This window comes from Argentina anserina, chromosome 1 (assembly GCF_933775445.1).
Source record: "Argentina anserina chromosome 1, drPotAnse1.1, whole genome shotgun sequence".
NCBI classification, from domain to species: Eukaryota; Viridiplantae; Streptophyta; class Magnoliopsida; order Rosales; family Rosaceae; genus Argentina; species Argentina anserina.
The window spans coordinates 19,949,271-19,970,220 of NC_065872.1; the positions used below are offsets into that span (position 1 = coordinate 19,949,271).

At 36.5% G+C, this 20,950-nt stretch overlaps 1 protein-coding gene across 1 annotated transcript; it reads left to right on the plus strand.

The window, feature by feature from the left end:
• The first annotated feature begins 1,360 nt into the window (after positions 1–1,360).
• On the plus strand, positions 1,361–13,164 carry LOC126786585 (stromal processing peptidase, chloroplastic-like). Its single transcript, XM_050512443.1, has 26 exons — positions 1,361–1,489; positions 2,046–2,198; positions 2,587–2,851; positions 3,276–3,517; positions 3,647–3,845; positions 4,569–4,616; positions 4,833–4,940; positions 5,037–5,225; positions 5,308–5,601; positions 5,787–5,888; positions 6,028–6,162; positions 6,555–6,779; positions 7,170–7,373; positions 7,488–7,658; positions 8,557–8,706; positions 9,221–9,358; positions 9,550–9,777; positions 9,859–10,008; positions 10,124–10,250; positions 10,356–10,488; positions 11,057–11,177; positions 11,253–11,333; positions 11,501–11,602; positions 11,801–11,951; positions 12,215–12,351; positions 12,765–13,164. The coding sequence occupies exons 2-25, from the start codon at positions 2,047–2,049 to the stop codon at positions 12,295–12,297; spliced, it is 3,798 nt and encodes a 1,265-aa protein (XP_050368400.1). The 5' UTR covers positions 1,361–1,489; position 2,046; the 3' UTR covers positions 12,298–12,351; positions 12,765–13,164.
• The last annotated feature ends 7,786 nt before the right edge of the window (positions 13,165–20,950 follow it).

Below are 20,950 nucleotides of genomic sequence, written 5' to 3' on the forward strand. Positions count from 1 at the left end.
AGGTTAGTACCCATAACCAAGTCCGAGCTCTGCTAGATCGTACAGTGAATGAACATGAGGAATAATATGTTCAACGACGATCCCAGTAGATATGCACAATGAAATCATCAAAGTCGTGGAGGTGAACTCTCCAATGGTATCCAATCAAATAGATTTGAGAGCATGGGAAGGGTGGTGAGCCCTTAGGATGATGATCATAGCTAAAAACTTTAGTGAATGCAGCGTTTCTTGTGGAAAGCAAAGCGACGTGTGACCAACGCGTCGGTGCTCTTAACCTATACCATAAAAATACCGAAAAATGTCCGCATTCGGTTGGATAGGGTCCACTAATGTCACCTTAAATATTTCGTAAGAATGGAATGTTCTCGGTTGGAGCCTTAGCAAATAAGGACTTCCTTGAAATCTAGCAAAAGAACAAGCTTTGCAAAATGAGCGATGGGCATTAGAGATTACCATGGAGGCATTAGAAAACACGGGAGACATCACAAGCTCCTGTAAAGGATGGGATGCCGTCACCGATGGCCTAAGTGCCATGGAGCCGCCGAGAAGGGCAGACTCGGCCTCACCGTGCATGGCACGGATAGGCACGACCTCACCGTGTGGAGCACGGGTGAGGTGGTCCTCCAATCGCTTCGTGAACATGAAAAATAGATGATAATGTGAATTTCAAAAAACTCAAATCATCATATCTTGTTCAAAATGACCAAAAAACGATCATGTCAAAACCGAGGAGACAGCAAAACCGAACCCATGATTCAAAGAATCTTGAGTTGCTTATAGCTACTGCTGCAGACAAGCAAAGCTATGTCTGCAGGCTAACAAAACTACTGTCTAAGCTTGAAAAAGCTATTGTCAATGAAATCTGACAGATTTATTCCTCTCCATTCTTACGCCGACGGGAAGATGCCGGAGGCCGGAGACGACGGCGGTCGGCGGCGGAGAAGATAAAAAAATTTCTAGGGCTCTAAAAATTCAGGGTTTTAGAGCAACGTGCTGATAACGTGTTTCAGGATGATATAATTGTGTATTATTGAATGATATGGGGGCCTATATATAGGCATTATAAAACCACAATCCCGTAGGATTCGAAGTCATAATCTATTACGGAGATACTAATCTATCTCCTAACAGGAAACCTATTAGGCTCAGACACACATAAGAGTAGAATAGTAATTTTTCCGGAACAATTTTATGTATAATTTGCTATTTTTTTATAAACCACAGTTGCGTCAAACACATATCATGGGCAAAGCGTCAGCGTGCTAATTATATAGCCGCGCCATGACTCCGGGTTTGGGTCGGCCAAGAAAATATACAAATGGGAAGAAAGAAAAAAGGAAAGATAAAAAAAAAAAAGAAATAAAAACGTTATGAGTGAAAGAGGTCGGTCGTTAGTATAACCAACGCTGTAGCGCTACCTCTTCCCTATTCTTCTTCTCAATCTCCGTACAAGTCCGCCATCACTGCCTGCTTCTGTTCTCATCATAGCGTAAGTATATCTATTTCGAATTTCGATAACAAATTGGGGGAAAATTTTTAGGGTTTAAACCCTGCTTTATTAGACGTAATTAATTTTTTGGATTCTTGTTACTTATTTTACATCAATTCAATCCTCAGTGATGAATATATGAATTAGATGATGCCTTAGTTCTTGGCGTTGTATTGTTTGTTTCTTCGTCTAAATCTTAGTTGAATTGATAGTTTAGTTGAATTCTGTAATCTATTGAATCTTTTGGACTTTGAACGGAATCAGGGGAGTTGATGATTCTGTGTTCAATCACTACTTCCATATTACTCTGTGTTCTTCATTGCTAAGTTACGATGCCGAAAGCCCGAAACCGCAGTTTAGTGATTCTATGAATTTTGAGACTTTGTATGCAAAGATTTATCATATTCTTTTTGTCAATATTGGAAAATAGAACTTTTTATATTTTTATTAGTAAATTTCTTCTTCGAAAGACTACGAAATGATATATCCCTATTCGTTGTAAGTAGCAGACTTTGTAGGTCGCTAATACTTGATGTTTTAATACGTCTGTGGACAGCATGGCAGCGATAAGTTCTTTGGTGGGAAGTGTTCCCCAAATCATTCCGTCGTCGAAAATATGCAGAGATGATGGTTATTCAAGAAGGCGGGCGAAGAATTCTGTGGTCTCCATTCGCGGCTCTCGTCTACCCCTCTTTTCTTCTCAGACCAGGTATTTTGTTCTATGCCACTAGTTTTGAACCTAATGGATTATTTTATCCCTGCTGATTTGGTTAGCCCTTGACTAATTAGACAAGTAACTATGTATACTTATAGATGATTTCAATCATAAAAATATTTGTATTTTAAATAAGAAAATGAAATTGACTAAAACTTGAACATAACTTAACTCGTATATATTGCAAATCAAATAAGTTCATATTCCTAGCCTGCAGTGTTGTGTTGACTTGAATATAGCGCACAACCCATTTATGGAAATTTAATAATTACTTTGTGCTATGTAATAATGTGTATCACTTAATTGTTAATTTTCTATTATATAATACCATTGGTATGACTGAGAAATTTCATTATTTTCTGGGCATTTTTGTGGATGAAAGAAGTCTGCTTGATGTTGGTCCCGGTAGATCAAGTTTACTAAGAAAGAAGAGTAGTAGTTGGGAACAGCGTATCTCCATATTTGGAGAGCCTTTGATTGGAGCATCTTTTCCACAAAAGTATAACAGCATTTCTAGCTCCTTTTGCAAAAGTAGATGCTCTTCCTGGCAAAATAGAAGCCGTCATCGCCTCAGGATGTCCACACCAAGTGCCTTTCCTGACAGAACTTCTTTCAGTTTATCCAACCGTAAACTTGAGAAGGCTTTTGTAAGTGATAAACCCAACTTTACTTCTATTGGAATTTTTCAAATCCAACATCTTTGTACAGTTTGGAATGGATTGGCTCTAATTTCTCTTCCTCTGGGCTGTAGAAATATTCACCACAGGAATTGTTGCAATTTTTTGAAATGTTGCTCACTGATTGACCTAAATTATATTCTCTTACATTATATGGTTTTTCCTTGTCGCTTTTCTTTCACACAGATGTTGTAGGTTGATTGGAAATGGTTTATTTAGACTCCCTTGATACAATATAATGTGAATACTAAATGCCTTGTGTTTCCCATTTTTTATTTGACCATATACATATATTGATATATTTTTAAGGTTTTAATTAGAAACATTACTGTACTCTGTACTACTAGTCATGCTTCAAGACATTTCCTGATTATACTGATCCATATATTTTTAGGTGAAGGATGTTCATATTCCATTTGCAACTGTTGGGCCAGATGAGCCACATGCAGCAAGTACATCCTGGCCAGGTGGTATTCTTGAGAAACAGGAGCCAGATTTAGTATATTCTGGAGTAGAACAAACAGAGGTAGAGGCATTTCTAAGCTCTGAACTTCCATCTCATCCAAAGCTGTATCGAGGACAACTAAAAAATGGGCTGCGCTATCTGATTTTACCAAATAAAGTTCCGCCAACGAGGTTCGGCCTCTCTAAGAGCACATCTTATTGGCTTATATTTCTCTTATTATGTTGAAAGATATTGTTTAGGTTTTTTTTTTTTAACTCATACATATATTTTTACAAAGAACACATTTGTTGGAGTTTTAGGTTTGAAGCACACATGGAAGTGCATGTTGGATCAATTGATGAGGAAGAGGTTGAGCAGGGGATTGCACATATGATTGAACATGTTGCTTTCCTTGGAAGTAAGAAACGCGAGAAACTTCTTGGGACAGGGGCTCGATCCAATGCTTACACCGATTTCCATCATACAGTGTTTCATATTCATTCGCCAAGTAGTACAAAGGTTTCTCCCTTCACATTATGCTTACTGGTTGGATATGATTTTTAATTTTTGAATTTAGTTCTGATATTTTTATATTACTTAAGTCAACACCAAAGTTAATTAATACATGGAATATTTAGTCATTCTGGGTATGATGGGCTAAACATAATGCTTACATTCATTAATATGAGCGAATTTATGAATTTTTCTTGTTAAACGACTCTAATATTTTGAAAAGAAAAAAAAATTGGAAAGAAAGAAAGACTTGAAACATCATGTCCTTAACAGAAGAGAGATTTATAATACCAAGAGTCATGTACACTTTGATATGAAAGGAGAAATTGTAAAATCAATAATCATGATTGGTGAAGGTCATGAAAGGAGCAGATAGGTAGAAGCTGAGAATTTTTAGGGAGGCTTGGCGGAGCTGGGTGTATGTAATAGGGTGTTAATGTTTTCCTTTCAAGTAAATTTTCATGATAATAAGGAAAAGGGCCCTTGTCTGCCTAGTGGGCTTCTGGTCAAATTAAATTAAATACTATCTTTCCTCCATTTTCTAGTCCGGTTGTAGTTCCTTCTGTTTTATTTCCTGTAGCTTACTTAGAAATTCTTGTTTCTTGTTTCTGGTTACCTCTTGCAATGAAAGCCTTTTTTTTATTTTCCAGAAAGGTAACAAAAAAGTAATTAAGATTATCACAATCTAGTATCTTATAAATATATTGACAACAATATGTTGCTTTACAGGATTCTGATGAAGATCTCCTTCCCAATGTGCTGGATGCCTTGAATGAGGTAATAGTGATCAATTGTCTGTTATGAATGCACTACATGCTTAGTATGGACTCATTCTAGTCTTTCAATCTAAAACTTATATATTTTTTTTTTGAGAAGATCTAAAACTTATATTTTTACCTTACATATTATTATTTATATATTTTTGAAAAAAAAAGATATTAGGAGGTTTGTAGTTTTAAGGTCTCATTTGCTTCTGCTTCATGCATGCTACAGATTGCTTTTCACCCGAAATTCCTTTCTTCTCGTGTTGAGAAGGAACGACGGGCTATACTTTCAGAACTACAGATGATGAATACAATAGATTATCGCGTTGACTGCCAGGTTTGGACTAGGGAGGTTGATTATATATTAACTTGTTATTGAATTTGTACTTCCAAGCATCATCTGAACTTGTGCATGGTTTCATCTGGAGCACAGTTATTACAACACCTGCACTCTGAAAACAAGCTAAGCAGAAGGTTCCCGATTGGATTAGAGGAGCAGATTAAGAAGTGGGATGTAGATAAAGTGCGGAAATTTCATGAGCGATGGTACTTCCCTGCAAATGCAACCTTATACATTGTTGGGGACATTGAAAACATCTCAAAAACAATTTATCAAATTGAGGTATCCAAGACTTCATCCTTTATCATGGATAGTAATTAATGATTCACTTCTAGAGTCATGGACAGACTAATTTTTACTGCAGGCTGTCTTTGGACAAACTGGTCAAGAAAATGGGTCTGCTCCTACGCCTAGTGCGTTTGGTGCAATGGCTAGTTTCCTTGTCCCGAAGCTTTCAGCTGGCCTGACTGGAAACTTTCCCACTGAAAGATTGTCTGATTCCATTGATCAAACAAAATTCCTTAAAAAGGAAAAGCACTCTGTCCGTCCACCTGTGAAGCATAATTGGTCTCTGCCTGGAAGTAGTATGGATTTGAAGCCTCCACAGATTTTTCAGCATGAATTGATACAAAATTTCTCATTTAATATGTTCTGCAAGGTACAAGGCACAAGGCACTGTAGAGTTTTTCCACTTATGTACTAATTAAGTTGTGTATCTATTGAATCTTGAGCATTTTCAGTCTGACATAATTCTTAACTAATATGTTTATTGATTTGTGATCACAAAATTTTACTGGTATTCCACACACCGTCTTCTAAGCATGTACTGTGGAACTATTGCAGATTCCTGTGAACAGGGTTCAAACTTATGGTGATTTGCGAAATGTTCTAATGAAGAGAATATTTCTTTCTGCTTTGCATTTCCGAATTAATACAAGATACAAGGTCCACTTTTAGACTCACCAAATTTTCAGTTTTGTACCATGGCAAAAGTTGCTACTTTGCCGGATTCCTTTTATGTTCTATATTTGAGTATCTTCATGATACTTCATGCACTGACTTAGATAATATTTGAAAATTTCAGAGTTCAAATCCACCATTTACTTCAATTGAATTGGATCATAGTGACTCTGGAAGGGAAGGATGCACAGTTACTACTCTTACTGTAACTTCTGAACCCAAGAACTGGCAAACTGCAATAAGAGTTGCTGTTCATGAGGTTTGCGTTTCTGTCTTGCACTACTCTGGAATTGAAAAACTTGTTTATGGGTTTTTATTGTAGTACGCATGCTATCAATACTGAGAAGTTCTGTACTGCCAATAGATGGGACCTTGACAATATTGCAACATTTACAAAGTCAACCTTCATTTTATCTCAAAAAGAAAAAAAAATTTGACCATGGAACATAACTCTTCACCTTTTATGCTTATTTTTATATATATCCCCTTATCTCACAGCAATGAATCAACAACATATTTGATTTCCTTTTGTTTTTTTTTTCTGTTATGAAACTAAGAATAATGAATGACCACTTAGACGTCTTGGTCTACAAGCTGTAAACAGTGTATACTGTGTTCCCTAAATTTTTTTTTCTTTGTTGTTCTGTGTAGGTTAGAAGGCTGAAAGAGTTCGGTGTTACTGAGGGTGAATTGACACGTTATATAGATGCTCTATTAAAAGACAGTGAGCATCTAGCGGCTATGATAGATAATGTATCTTCAGTTGATAATTTGGATTTCATTATGGAGAGTGATGCACTGGGCCACACTGTAATGGATCAGAGACAAGGGCATGACAGTCTGGTTGCTGTTGCTGGAACTGTTACTCTTGAGGAGGTAATAATTAATCATTCATTATTTGTTAGTGTCACTTGGTATTGTAATTTAAGTGTGTGCATATATATATATTATAAAAACCAGATATGAGAACATGTAGACTGTTTGTATTTTGATTGTACAGAGCACATAATATGTTCCGGGCTGTACAATTTAGATGATGATGCAATTTAGAGGGTCTGAGGCTTGTAATGGATAATGTAGTTTCATTGTTTTTTTGCTCCTGAAAATTGGATAAACAACTAAGTTGATTTTTTGAAGCAAATATATTGTTTTTTATTCTTTAAAATGAAGTCCCAAAATATTGTCTAATCCTTGAACTTTATATTTATTAAATTTTCAGTTATTTTGTTTTTTTTTCATTTTTCTAATTTTTTTGTAATTGTGTAGGTTAATTCTATTGGTGCCAAGGTGTTGGAATTTGTTGCTGATTTTGGAAAGCCTACAGCACCCCTTCCTGCAGCAATTGTTGCTTGTGTTCCAAAAAAAGTGCATGTTGATGGAAAGGATGAAACTGAGTTCACCATTTCCCCTGATGAGATTACAGCTGCTACGAGAGCTGGATTGGAGGACCACATCGAACCTGAGCCAGAGGTGTTGTTCCTTATAAACTTGGCCTGCTTCCTCCCTTAACTTCGTTGTTTGGATATCTCTGGAAAGTTCTTCCTGACTACATTGTTTTCTGGTCTTCTGTTTTTGTTTGTGCAGCTTGAGGTCCCAAAAGAATTGATATCTTCATCGCATTTACAGGATTTAAGGCAGGAACGCATGCCATCCTTCATCACCTGTAGTCCAGAAACAAGTATGACAAGAATTTATGACAAGGAAACAGGGATCACTAGAGCTCGTCTTTCAAATGGGATTTCTGTAAACTACAAGGTATCTCTTGCTTATGTTTTACTTGGACTTGGTCGTATACTTGTTTTTTAGTTTCTCTTCTATTGAATAAAGTTTCAGCGCTCATCACTGTATAAGAAGATTGAATTATATGAATATGTGGAAGGATGATGTAGCTTGATCACATCACGTCATACATTATTGTGGGCTATATTAGCAGTGGTGTAGCTGAGATTGATTGTCATTTAAAACTTCAGATGCCATGCCCCAGCTATATTTTCTCTAATTTGTGTGCTTACCAATGCAGCAAACTCGCTGCTTAGGAACTAGGATCTACAAGCTCTTAAGATTTAAGGAGTTAAACACTTACAGATTTTAGGAATTATGATTCACTCCCAGGTTTCTCACCTTTATTAGGCTACACACCCTAGTTAAGGCTTCACACCGATCCCATCACAGGAGAACTCAGAAGCATCTGATAATTCTCTCTGTTTTTTTTTTTGAAACGAAGATAACTCTTAATTAATAAAACATGATACAGTAATTTGGCGCTTGCACTTATACTAGAGCATATAACTGACAAACTAGTGTTAAAGACTCATTAGGACTCTTGAAGGAAATCTTAAAACTTCTAAACTGAAATAACACTTTAAAAAGACACAAAGCAGAAACTTGAAAGAACACAAATGTTAGAGACTTATAGAATCAGACTTAGCTTCCAAGCTGCTGAAATCATAACGAGAGCAATTAATCAAGCCCCTGGAAAGAGAATGATTAGATAAACTCTATCCATTTCTTTTGCACATAAGCCTTTAATGGTTTGACTGTGATGTCCTCAGCACTTACTTCCACGGTTATATATATATATATATATATATATATTATATGAGTAATAGCTACTAACACTTATTCATGTGTTTCTTTTATGACTTAATCAAAGATTTCAAAAAGTGAGGCTCGGGGAGGTGTGATGAGGCTTATAGTTGGGGGTGGACGGGCAACTGAAAGTTCTCAATCAAAAGGTTCTGTTGTTGTGGGTGTACGTACTCTTAGCGAGGGAGGTCGTGTTGGCAACTTTTCAAGGGAGCAGGTATGCTATTACTCTCTTATTCCCCTTTGTAAATTCTTTTTTATAGTGCTGCTCAATATAGGAGATTCTATTTATTGTGAGCCGTGTTACAATGTTTTACATACAGCTTCAATTGATCCCACTGTTTTGGGTCAAGGAGTTTTTTTTCCTTTGGGTTTTGGCTTTAGTGTCTTCTTGTTTTGTTATATGTTGATCAACTCCTTTCTTCAAGAAGCAAACTTGTGTTCCTTATAGGGGAAAGAAAACCTACCCCGCAAATTATTTTTAATTCCAGTATTCTATAGTATTCGATGTGTCTTGTACTGATGATGTTCAATTATTCATTGAAGCCAACTTACATTACACTGATTACAGTAATTGCAAGAATAGACATGGCTTAGTAATGATAGGAGAACCTGGTGAATATACTTAGATTATTTTATATGGTATTGTATAATAATTTTTTAAATAAGTATACGTAGCTGCGCTTAGCTCATTTTGAGATCGTTACATATACATGCATGATTGTTCTCAGGTAGAACTGTTCTGTGTGAATCACTTGATTAATTGCTCATTGGAGTCAACAGAGGAATTTATTTCTATGGAATTCCGTTTCACTTTAAGAGATAATGGGATGCGTGCCGCTTTCCAATTGCTTCACATGGTACTTGAGGTAATCCGATGGTGACTTTTAGTCTTTGTCCTAACTTTTGGATTTTGTGGGTTCATTTCTTGTTATTTATGTCCGCATGTTTGGTCCATGTCTTGTACAAGTCATCTCCAATTTATAGGCATGCATTATAAAGTATTATAAAGTATAAATTCTAGGACAGATGATTGACAGTAATGGTTGCTGACTTGCAGCACAGTGTATGGCTCGATGATGCATTCGATAGAGCAAGACAATTATATTTTTCGTATTACCGCTCCATCCCCAAAAGTTTGGAGCGCTCAACTGCTCACAAACTCATGTTGGCAATGTTGGATGGGGATGAGCGTTTTGTAGAACCTACACCATCGTCCTTACAAAATTTAACTTTGCAATCTGTTAAGGATGCAGTGATGAACCAATTTGTTGGCAATAACATGGAGGTGTGCTTTATCCCACCTGCTGATTTTTTTTTCTGCCAAATAATAAACATTCATTCATATAAGCTGTATGCATGTGTTTAGGTAAGTATTGTTGGGGACTTCACTGAGGAGGAAATCGAGTCGTGTATTCTTGATTACTTGGGAACAGTACAGTCAGCAAAAAATTCTGATATTGAGCAGAAGTATGATCCGGTTGTGTTTCGAGCATCTTCTGATTTGCAGTCTCAAGAAGTGAGTAGTTATAGATAATAGATCTATTTGGATGATTGAATGCTTATAATGGTTTTGATGATTACATGTCTATAAATGTTGGACCTATGCTTACAGTTTTTTTGCCTCCAAACAGGTGTTCTTGAAAGATACAGATGAGAGAGCATGTGCATATATTGCAGGTCCCGCACCAAATCGTTGGGGTTTTACTGTTGACGGTAAAGACCTGTTTGAGTCTATTACTGATATCTCTTCTAGTGATGGTGAGTTGCATTGAAATTGGAATTAGATATCAAATTTTATCTTTTTGGGATGTACTTTATGTGGTGAGGAATGGATTTTTTGAGCTCGATTTTGTCAAATTGCAGATGCGCAGCTGAAATCTGAAGAGCTAGTTGTGGAGACTCAGCATAGTCAAATTGATCTACAAAGAAAACTCCGTGGTCACCGGCTTTTCTTTGGCATTACAATGGGGCTCCTAGCTGAGATTATAAATTCCAGGTATGTCTTTTCCTGGGAAGTACAGAATTATCTGTCTTTGTTCTTCCGTATTCATTATCTGCTTTCTCTGTAATAGTGACCAAAATTGTCTTTTTTTCCCACTCTATGAGTCTTCCCTGGGAGGTTTTCTGATTTCTTTACAGCCATTTTGTAGCAACCACAACTTTATCTGAACATGAATGTTGGAGGTTCTGTTTAGTACCGAGACAGTGATATTTGTTCATCTCTTAAAGCCTCTGTTTCTAATGTAATAGGTTCTATTTTTCTGTTCCATTTAGTTAGACTGGAAAGCTCTTTTAGGTTGAGAGATAGGACTATTGGAGGCTTGTTAATCAAATTTGGTTTGGTGAGGAATGGATTTTTTGAGCTCGCTTTGTCTGATGACACTCTACGTGATTAGATTTGAGGGCTATGATGAGTCCCGCATCAAGACAACCTTACGTGTCATAAAATGTCTTAACATGCATTTTGCATTTGAATCACCGATCTCTAGTTATCTGAGTTTGTGATAGTGTTACCTTTTATTTACGTTTATTGTCAGTAATGTAATGTAACATGCTCGTTGCAGACTCTTTACTATGGTCAGAGATTCGCTTGGCTTGACATATGATGTGTCGTTCGAGTTAAACCTTTTTGATAGGCTGAATCTCGGATGGTATGTCATATCTGTAACATCAACTCCTGGCAAGGTGCGTTATTTAGATTTATATTGAGCCAAACTATATTCGGTTATTCCAGTCTCATAGGTTTACCTGTAATATCAGGTTCACAAAGCAGTTGATGCCTGCAAGAATGTCCTTAGAGGTTTGCATAGCAACAAGATTTCCCAAAGGGAGCTGGACAGGGTTAATTTCTTCTCTTTTGCTTTACCCTTCCAATTTCTTCTTCTTCTTTTTTGTTTTTTTGTTTTTGTTTTTGTTTTTTTGTTTTTTAAAAACAAAAAAGAAACAAAGAAAAAGATAAATATTCTCATGACCTCTTCACTAACTACTTGTTTATACTGAAATTGTAGGCAAAACGGACACTTCTGATGAGACATGAAGCTGAGATCAAGTCAAATGGCTACTGGCTTGGGCTTTTAGCTCACTTGCAAGCTTCTTCTGTTCCAAGGAAGGTAAAGTAGAAATTTCTCAAGCATCCCCTCCACTTTATTTATAGACTACAGTTAGACTCACAGAAAATAAACTTGGATAGATGTTTTACCCTTTGTAAAAAAATTCTGGTGTAAACTCAATTCATCACTGCTGAAATGTTTACTTTGAAACCATTGTAAGTAATTGCAGTTTGAGGTACTCAGTGTGTGCTATTTCAGGATATTTCTTGCATCAAAGATCTTACTACTTTGTATGAAATTGCTGCTATTGAAGACGTATACTTTGCATATGATCAATTGAGAATAGATGACAATTCTTTATACTCGTGTGTTGGAATTGCCGGGGCTCAAGCTGGTGATGAAATAACTGGTAAGGACATATGTGCTGCATTGAACTTTTTTCACTCTGCATACACGGTGAAATTCATTAAGATACAGTGGATTTTGGGATATATATTGACTTAAACTAGTTGGAGTGGTTTTGAGACCTTGTAAAAGTATCGCCCGTTTTTGTCTTTCTGGAAACTGGCTTAATTTTTTCAAGTTATCTTTTATTATGTCTGCTTCTGCCTCATCATTTTGTGTTGTACTTTCTTTTTTATCTGATCACCCTATACTGTGCTGCTTCTTTAGAAGTTGAAGAACCAGAAGGTGGCTTACCAGGTGTTTTCCCTGTTGGGCGGGGGTTATCTACGATGACACGGCCTATGACATGATCTTAGGTTATACGTGCCATCTCACATATAGTCAAAGACGTATCTAGCATTAAGGTATCACACGACGCTCTAAAATTTATATCCCTTTTAATAACTGTTGATACAGCTTTCTCAATATCATCTTCCTTTAAGTTATCTTTTAGTAACTGCCTCTATACTTTCTGCATTAAATGCATTTATATGATGGGTTCCAGTCAGTTCATCTATATTCTATGAATGAAAAGGTTCTTGAAACGAAAACAACGAGATTCATACCATTTCAACGATTATATAATCAGTGTCAGGATATTTGTTTAGAGTATGCTGGTCAGGACAATTTCAAATCCTTGGTTGATTGCAGTAAATGACCATGTTCATGAAATTTCTATGCTAAGATGTTTATATTACTTTGATCGTTGTATGATTCGTATAAGTTATGAAGCATAAAAGCTGTAGTTACTTGGACGAGATTTGATTAATTATCACAGGTGTACAGACTTCCACATTTGTAAAAAGGTCCAGAGGGGAGAAGTGAAGACCATATAAAATGCTAAAGGTGGTTGCCAAAGTTGTGGCTGAACAGATTAGAGTACACACCATAGTCATGCCATTAGACAGGCTCCTGCGTATGATTTCCAGGGGAGCAGTTGGGAACCATTGATGCCTACTCAGATGCCGAGTTCATAAGTGAGATAGAAAACGGTAACATCATTGTCTTGTCCATAATTACGGGGTATATCAGACTTTCAGAGTGCCCAAGCCACTTATTCTTTGATATTGTAAATACATGAGCCTCGTCAGTTCTCCAAATTTTGCCTTATGCCGTCAATACTAGGCCAATCCGGAGGCCTAGCCTTTTTCTATTGATATACTAGATTCTCATGTTCATGCCGTGATGTGGTTTAAATTTGCATCTCTATATGATTGTGTTTTTTTTTTCGTTTTTTTTATAGCATATTAAAGAACCAGGCAGGACTGACGCAACTAGTCAGTATCTAATTGGATTACTCGTCTGAAAACTTGCGGTGAGCTTTTTAATGTAAAGTCGTGAATATGGATCCTCAATTATGGGAGTTGATTACGAAGCAATTGTTACCTGTCTGGGTTGTTTTGGCTTTAGTACATCTAGATTTCTATTAGAAGTGTTTAAAATGAGAAAAGTAGAACCAGAAAGCAAGAACTAGATCAACATTTTTTTTTTGGACGAGTGAATTAGATCAACATGAGGCAGAAGTTTTCAGTTGTTTGTTAATGGTTATCTTTCTTGTTGCTTGGCGTCACTCTTGTAAACCTAAAGAGGAAGGAGGCTTGGAGTTACGTGATCTATTTGAGGCTAATCGTGCTCTTCTAATAAAGAGATGTTGAGAGATGATCTCTTCTTTCTCTCCGGCCTCTATTTTGTTTAGAGCTCGTTTTTTAAAAGATGATTTCTAACCTATAAAGTCTTACAAGAGATCTCCAGTCTGGTTGGGTCTCAAAAAAGTTTGGCCAATGTTGTTAAATTCTTTGCATTTGAGTGTTGGTGATGGTAAGAGGATATTTTTTTTGCAAGATAATTGGTTGGGTGAGCCTCTTGCTACTAGTGTTGGAGTAAGTGGCTATATTCCACTTCATGTTAATGTGAATGATGTTATTGTTGATTCTCATTGGGTTCTCCCAGTAGATTTTATTTTTTCATTCTCTCAAGCAGCATAAAAAATTGAGCGCATTGCTCTGTCTGAGGAAAAGGCACATCTGATTCTCATTTATGGCCGCACTCCTCCTGAAGAATTCTGACAGTAAAATAAGTTTTTGTTTTTTCTTAAATCATAGTGAGCATAAGATTGGGGTAAAGTAATTTGGAGTAAAGGCTCTTCATGGGCGTTTGCTAACTGATGATGCTTTACAACGGCGAAATTTTTCACTTCCATCTCGTTGCTCCTTTTGTGGTAATCATGGGGAATCAGATACACATCTTCTTTTGCGTTGTTTTGAAATTGTGGCTTTATGGAAATCAGTCTGTCTTTCTATTTTCTCATTCATTCTCGCCTTGGGGTACCCTTGATGAAGTGTTTAACGGTGTTGGTGTTTCAGCGTTCCCCAAACCTAAACGTCAACTTTGGTTTCTAGTCTCCTATAATATAATTTGGTTTATTTGAATCACTAGGAATCTGGTGCGTTTCGAATGTAAGATTTTTAATATGTTGGAAGCCCAACGTCATCTTTTAGAATTGTTCAGGGAGTCTGCTCTACATTCTTTTCATCATTACAAGAAGCATCACGATATGTCTATTTTGTCTATTCTTGGTATCTCACAACTGTCTGCCAATGCTACCAGTTTCATCGCGTCTTTTAATTAATGGTTTCTTGTCTGAAGATTTGCTATTTGCTAGAGGTTTTTATATCTATGGTTTTGTATGGGTGGGTGTACACATGTCAGTTTGAACTTTTGTTTTTCCTCTATAATGGAGCTTATAAGACATAAGAGATTAGGTTCTTTTGTTCCCTTCTTTGTTAGTTTTATTTCAATAAATTAAAGGCCATTTACTATAGTAATAAAAAAAAATTAATGGTTATCCCACTTACCCGTTCTGTCACAAGAAAAAAATATTTATATAGAAACCACCAATTTCTTATGGTCATTGTCTACAAACTTGGACAAGCGACTCCCGTCATCGGAAAAGAAAAAAAAACTTAAGTTTAAGTGACTGACATTTTGCCATTGGCATTTCTGTAAACTACAAAATTCTGTTTTTGTAGTTTATATTAATCTTCGAGAATAGAAATAAATCTTTGGTAAACTTGAGTATGATTACAAGAATTAAGAAGAGACTATCACCTAATTAGCACCAGTCGCAATTCTTTAAATTTCTATACTGTGGCATCACTGCATCAGCACGAGAAAGAATTCCAACCAAGTAATTAGCTTCACAACCTAACCAACTGGAAATCCATACCTACATATTGATTGAGGTGTCCAAGAACAACTGATACAGCTAGTACACCGACAAATCTAACTGATAATCTCTAAGACTATGAAAATGTCCAATACAAACTTAGGGATCGTGTGTCGAAATGTGACTGATCCAACTATTTCATATATGGAAAACAAAATCATAAACTGGATACCCTCCAAAACATATTGTCTGCATAGCTTCCCTTCCATATTCTTATATATATTTGATTCTAAAAGTCACCCAACCTTCCTCAGAACAATGTAGAACCAGAATGTGGTAGGTTGCAGGTTTTAGATGATAAGGTTTCCTCAGATATTGGCCATTGGATGGAGCATTCATTATATCAAGCCCGGAAGGGAATCGAAAACACAAAACCCTTTTTGGAAATTCATCATCATCCTAATGGAAAGTGATGGTTTATAAATATGTGGCTGGAGACAATAAGAGAAGTGTATAGGTTAATGGGGGTGTTACAGAATATTCATATATCAGCTGCATCATCATTATCATCCTAATACAAACTGCCGTCTGTAAAATTTGTCTGGTCTCCTCTCATTTTCTGATGTGTTGGCAACATATATGAGCAAACACACTCATCGAATGGGCCACTGACCACTATATACCCTTTAGTTTTGGACCCAGCAGCAATTCAAAGTCTACAACACCTAAACCGCGTAGTTAAGTATTGATCGAAGAATTAAGCTTTGCCCTAACTAGCTAGCTAGCTTCCAATTTGACCTTCACAATGAAAGAGCTAGTCTATCTGTATGCATGTGTCACATATGATGTTGATATATATTCTAAATTATATATTTGAAAGGGATCGAAGCTAGAAAAGTAACCATTTCTTCCACCAAACTCGAAAGCGATGTATCTGCGCAACTTGGACAGTTCTATGCGCTGATTATTGTCACATTCCAATTAAAATGTTATTGCAGCTAGTTATATATACTAGCGGTCTCGCATCACATCTAAGAATAATATTTCCCACAACAATCTACGATATATAAGATGAAGTATGATGAAATATTGTGAACTATATAATAACTCTTATCAGGGAAGCATATGTTCCACTATTCCAGAGGGGTATTTTCTTGTTCTACTAATTTCCAAAGTCAGAAAACATAATAATCAATAATTGGTAATGTAACTCCATGATTAAGTAGAAGATATGAAATCAATCCTCGACTCCAACAAGCATGAGTTTTGATCCAACGAACTCGTTTGAGTCGATCTAATTGATACAGATGAGGAAAATGTTTAATCATTGACATATATTATCAGTAAGCATTGCATCATCTATTCATCTTGTTAATAGTGGTGAGTTGGTTAGATCATACTTAGTGCAAAGGTAGGGTTATAATATATACAACCCTAGCTATAAACCTTCTCCACTATCACGTACTGTGACAAGTGTAATTAAACGATGGGTAATTTATGATCTGAAATCAGTTTTGGCATGTACTATTGATGCATGAGAGCATCCCATTACTGGCTTGAAAGTATAAAGTAGTTCCTCAATATATGAACATTCATTGGATCATTGCTATTCATTTTTCAAGGGGCTGGGGACCCAAAACCCACTAAGAAAACATATGCACTAATCTGAATGTGTGCATGAGCGAACCGCCCCTATGATTCTGTTATCGACCGCCCCTATGATTCTGTTATCGACCGCCCCAGTAATGAAGCCATTGGTCGAAGCACTGAGCCTGATCGCTGTACTTAGCTATAGCTCTATCAATGCTGACAGATGGATCATATGAAATCATGTTCTTTCCTTTAAGCGAAAAAGAAACTATAACTTATCTGTCGACTTCAACTTCGATCTGCCTCCTTACATATAATAAAAACAATCAAAATGGCTTTAGGCCTTTAGCTATATATATAGCTTGGTTGCTTTCTTCGCAATCCAGTCAATCTTCCACTACTCTTATTTGTCCATGGCAATCATTAATGTTTAGCAGGACACCATAGCCTTTTTACGTGTGCAATTCTTTTTTTTTTTCTTTTGGTCTGAAGTGTGCAATTCTTTTATCAGACAATTTATACACATTTTAGCTTGTTTATTCTAATTTTGAGTACACTGTTTTCTGTTTTTGTGATCATACCATTCATACCTTATCCACCACGTACTCGAACGAACAACCTTTTATCTCTCTGATCAAACGATCACGAACAATTGAACATCTGGGGGCTCTCAAATGGTTTGGCCCATGAATTTCCGGTACCGTTTCAGTTAATATCTATATAACAGTAATAATGAACAGGGAATGCAGCTAGTGGCAGCAATGCAGCATAACGTACAAGAGAAAGCACTGGCATTGTTTATGTTTTCCGATCCTAACCAAATCATTTCATGTGTTTGCTTGTGGTATGTATCAGAAATTGGCATTTTAAATTTTTAATCAATTATGTACCCTGCTTAATTAGAAGAAATGGTGCGAAATGAAATTCAAATGAAATGGTGCGAAATGACATTTGCCACCACTGACAAAATTCCCATTACAGTACTCCAAACCACATCAACCACCACCGTTTTGGAGCAACTTCTAAACTTAACAAAGTGTGAATATATATATATATATATATATATATATATATATATATATATATAATATCCCTATCCAAAGTGAAGCTTCACTCTGAAATTACAGAGTGAAGTTCCAATTTTGGCACACTTTTCGGTCAAATGTTTTCACCATAAGCGATTCAATATTTAGGTATGGTATTCAAGATCATCTCTACAAAGTTTCATCCAATTTGACAATGGTTTGAGCTTTCAAAATTGAGATTTACACGAACGGTTCACGTTGAACAGTTTTAATTCATTTATTGATTTAATCTAATTTCAATACCTTAACGATGTCTGAATTAGATGAACTTTTACAGAGATGATCTTGAATAGCATACCTAAATATTGAATCGCTTATAGTGAAAACATTTGACCGAAAAGTGTGGCAAAATTGGAACTTCACTCTGTAATTTCAGAGTGAAGCTTCACTCTGGATGGAGACTGTATATATATATATATATATATATATATATGTCTTCTTGGCTGCGGAGGTCCGCACCAATGGTCTTGGTGCAGATTTCCATTTTTTACACCACTTTTCGATCAAATTTTCTCATCTCTACCGTCCAGTATCTAGATAATATTGTGTAGATCATCTCTGGAAAATTTCAGCCAAAGTGGTAATTATTAAGGCCCTCAAAATTGCGTTTTTCTGTTAAAAACATGAACGGTTCATGTTTGACAGAATTCAGTTCGTCCATTTATTTTTCGATTTTGAGGGTCTTAACAATCACCAAATTGGCTAAAATTTTACAGAGATAATATGCACAATAACATCTAGATACTAGACAGTAGAGATGCATAAATTCGATTAAAAAGTTGTGTAAAAATGGAATTCGGCACAAAAAATCATTAGTGCAGACCTTCGCACTTTATATATATATATATATATATATATATATATATATATATCAGTTCGACAGTCCCTATCCAGAGTGAGCATTCACTATGAAATTACAGAGTGAAGTTCTAATTTTGGCACACTTTTCGGTTAAATGTTTTCACCATAAGTGATTTAATATTTAGGTATGCTATTCAAGATCATCTTTACAAAATTTCATCAAATTCGGACATTGCTAAGGTATTGAAATTAGATTAAATCAATGAACGAATTAAAGTTGTTCAACGTGATCCGTTCGTGTAAATCTCGATTTTGAAAGCTCAAACTATTGTTAAATTGGATGAAATTTTGTATACATGATCTTGAATAGCATACATCAATATTGAATTACTTATGATGAAAACATTTGACCGAAAAGTGTGCCAAAATTAGATCTTCACTGTATAATTTCAGAGTGAAAGTTCACTCTTGATAAGGACTATATATATATATATAGTGTCTATCCATAGTGAAGCTTTATTCTGAAATTACAGAGTGAAGTTCAAATTTTGGCACACTTTCGGTCAAATTTTTTCACTATAAGCGATTCAATATTTTAGTATGATATTCAAGATCATCTCTACAAAGTTTCATCAAATTTGACAATGGTTTGAGTTTTCAAAATTGAGATTTACAGGAACGGTTCACGTTGAACAGTTTTAATTCATTCATTGATTTAATCTAATTTCAATACCTTAACGATGTTCAAATTAGATGATCTTGAATAGCATACCACAATATTGAATCGTTTATGGTGAAAAAGTTTGACCGAAAAGTGTGTTAAAATTGGAACTTCACTCTGTAATTTTAGAGTGAAACTTCCCTCTAGATAGAGACTATATATATATATATATATATATATATATATATAATTGGATGAATGAGTGAGCGGTGTGTTTGAGTGATCGTGATGTGGTCTGGTGACAATAAGTATGTGATCATGGGCCGGGAGACTCGATGGAGCAGCAGAAACTCCATTCAGTTTCAGACTCTGGTTTCAATTTGAGTGCTGCTTTTCATTTAGGAGGTTGACTATGTCGCTCTTGGGTTTACTACTCCAGCTACATCGATTCGGAGACCGGCACGTGGACTAGCTAGGTCATGCATGCTCTCCGATCCTTGTCTGAAGTAAGAAAGACTCAAACCCACCCGTCATTTTCTGCACGCAATTTGCCGTCGGCGTTCGCGAGTGGACTGGGAGTGCTGGCGCTCAGCGCGTTTTCATCAAGCTTTTTAGGGTTTTCAAATTAATGATTCAAAGTCAGAGCGGAGCTATATATATTGGTACCCCACGCGCAGGAATCTGAGATCCACACGCGTCAGTTTGAGTACTCTGCATCATCTCTGCATCATCATAGTGTCATATTTCAAGTTTTCAACCATGAGATTCTTATTAGGACTTCTTATAAAAAAAGATTAAAGAATTGTGACACCCAATATTTTAGGTGTAAAAACAGTTTTGTGCTTCTACTTTTGTAATAACCCTAAAATTCAAACAATATTTAGTTTGATTTGAATTCTTTTAAGTTGTGAAATTTAATTAAAAAGAATTTGATTGGTTGCGACCTTACGAAACGGAAACGAAAACGCTCTCGGAATGTTTAATTAGAAAGACGTTACTTTTCCGCAACGTATATATCGACTTTTATTCCGTCGCTCGGTTGCGAAAACTTCCTTCACGAAAGTTGTAGGGCTCGTCGATACGAGTTCGTGGATATGTGAAACGTTCTAATCAGACGTTGTACGTAAAAGTTATTAACGATAGAAGTTGTTTCCGATTTTAGAAACTAGTATATAAAGAGATTTTTATCGGTTAGGGTTTCCAAAATTGGAAACTCTCTCTCTCTCCTCACTCTCTCCGCCTCCCTCACTTCTCTCTCCCCGAAAACTCTCTCCTTCTCCTCAGAAAATTGCCTCCGTGCGATCTGCCTCCCTGGGCCGCCGTGTCGTGCACCGCCGCTCTCTACGGCATCGCGAGGCCCTCCGCACCAAACCCCGAGCTCGCGCCGCTCTGTCTCGTCGCCGAGAGTCTTTTCTCTCTCCCCGAGCCTTCCTCTGCATCACGTCGCGATCTCCACCTCCAAGCCGTCGTGTTCCTCACAGCCGGTCCCTAGAGCACCGTGGGATCTCCGCAGCAACCCTCAAGCTCGCCGCTGCTCGAATCGACGTCGCCGGCTTCTCACGCATCACCGACGACAAATCGAGCTTCCGCCGTTCGATTTAGGTAAAAATTGATGTAATTGAATTGTTGAGTGTGATTGTTTGATGTTTGGGATTGATTTG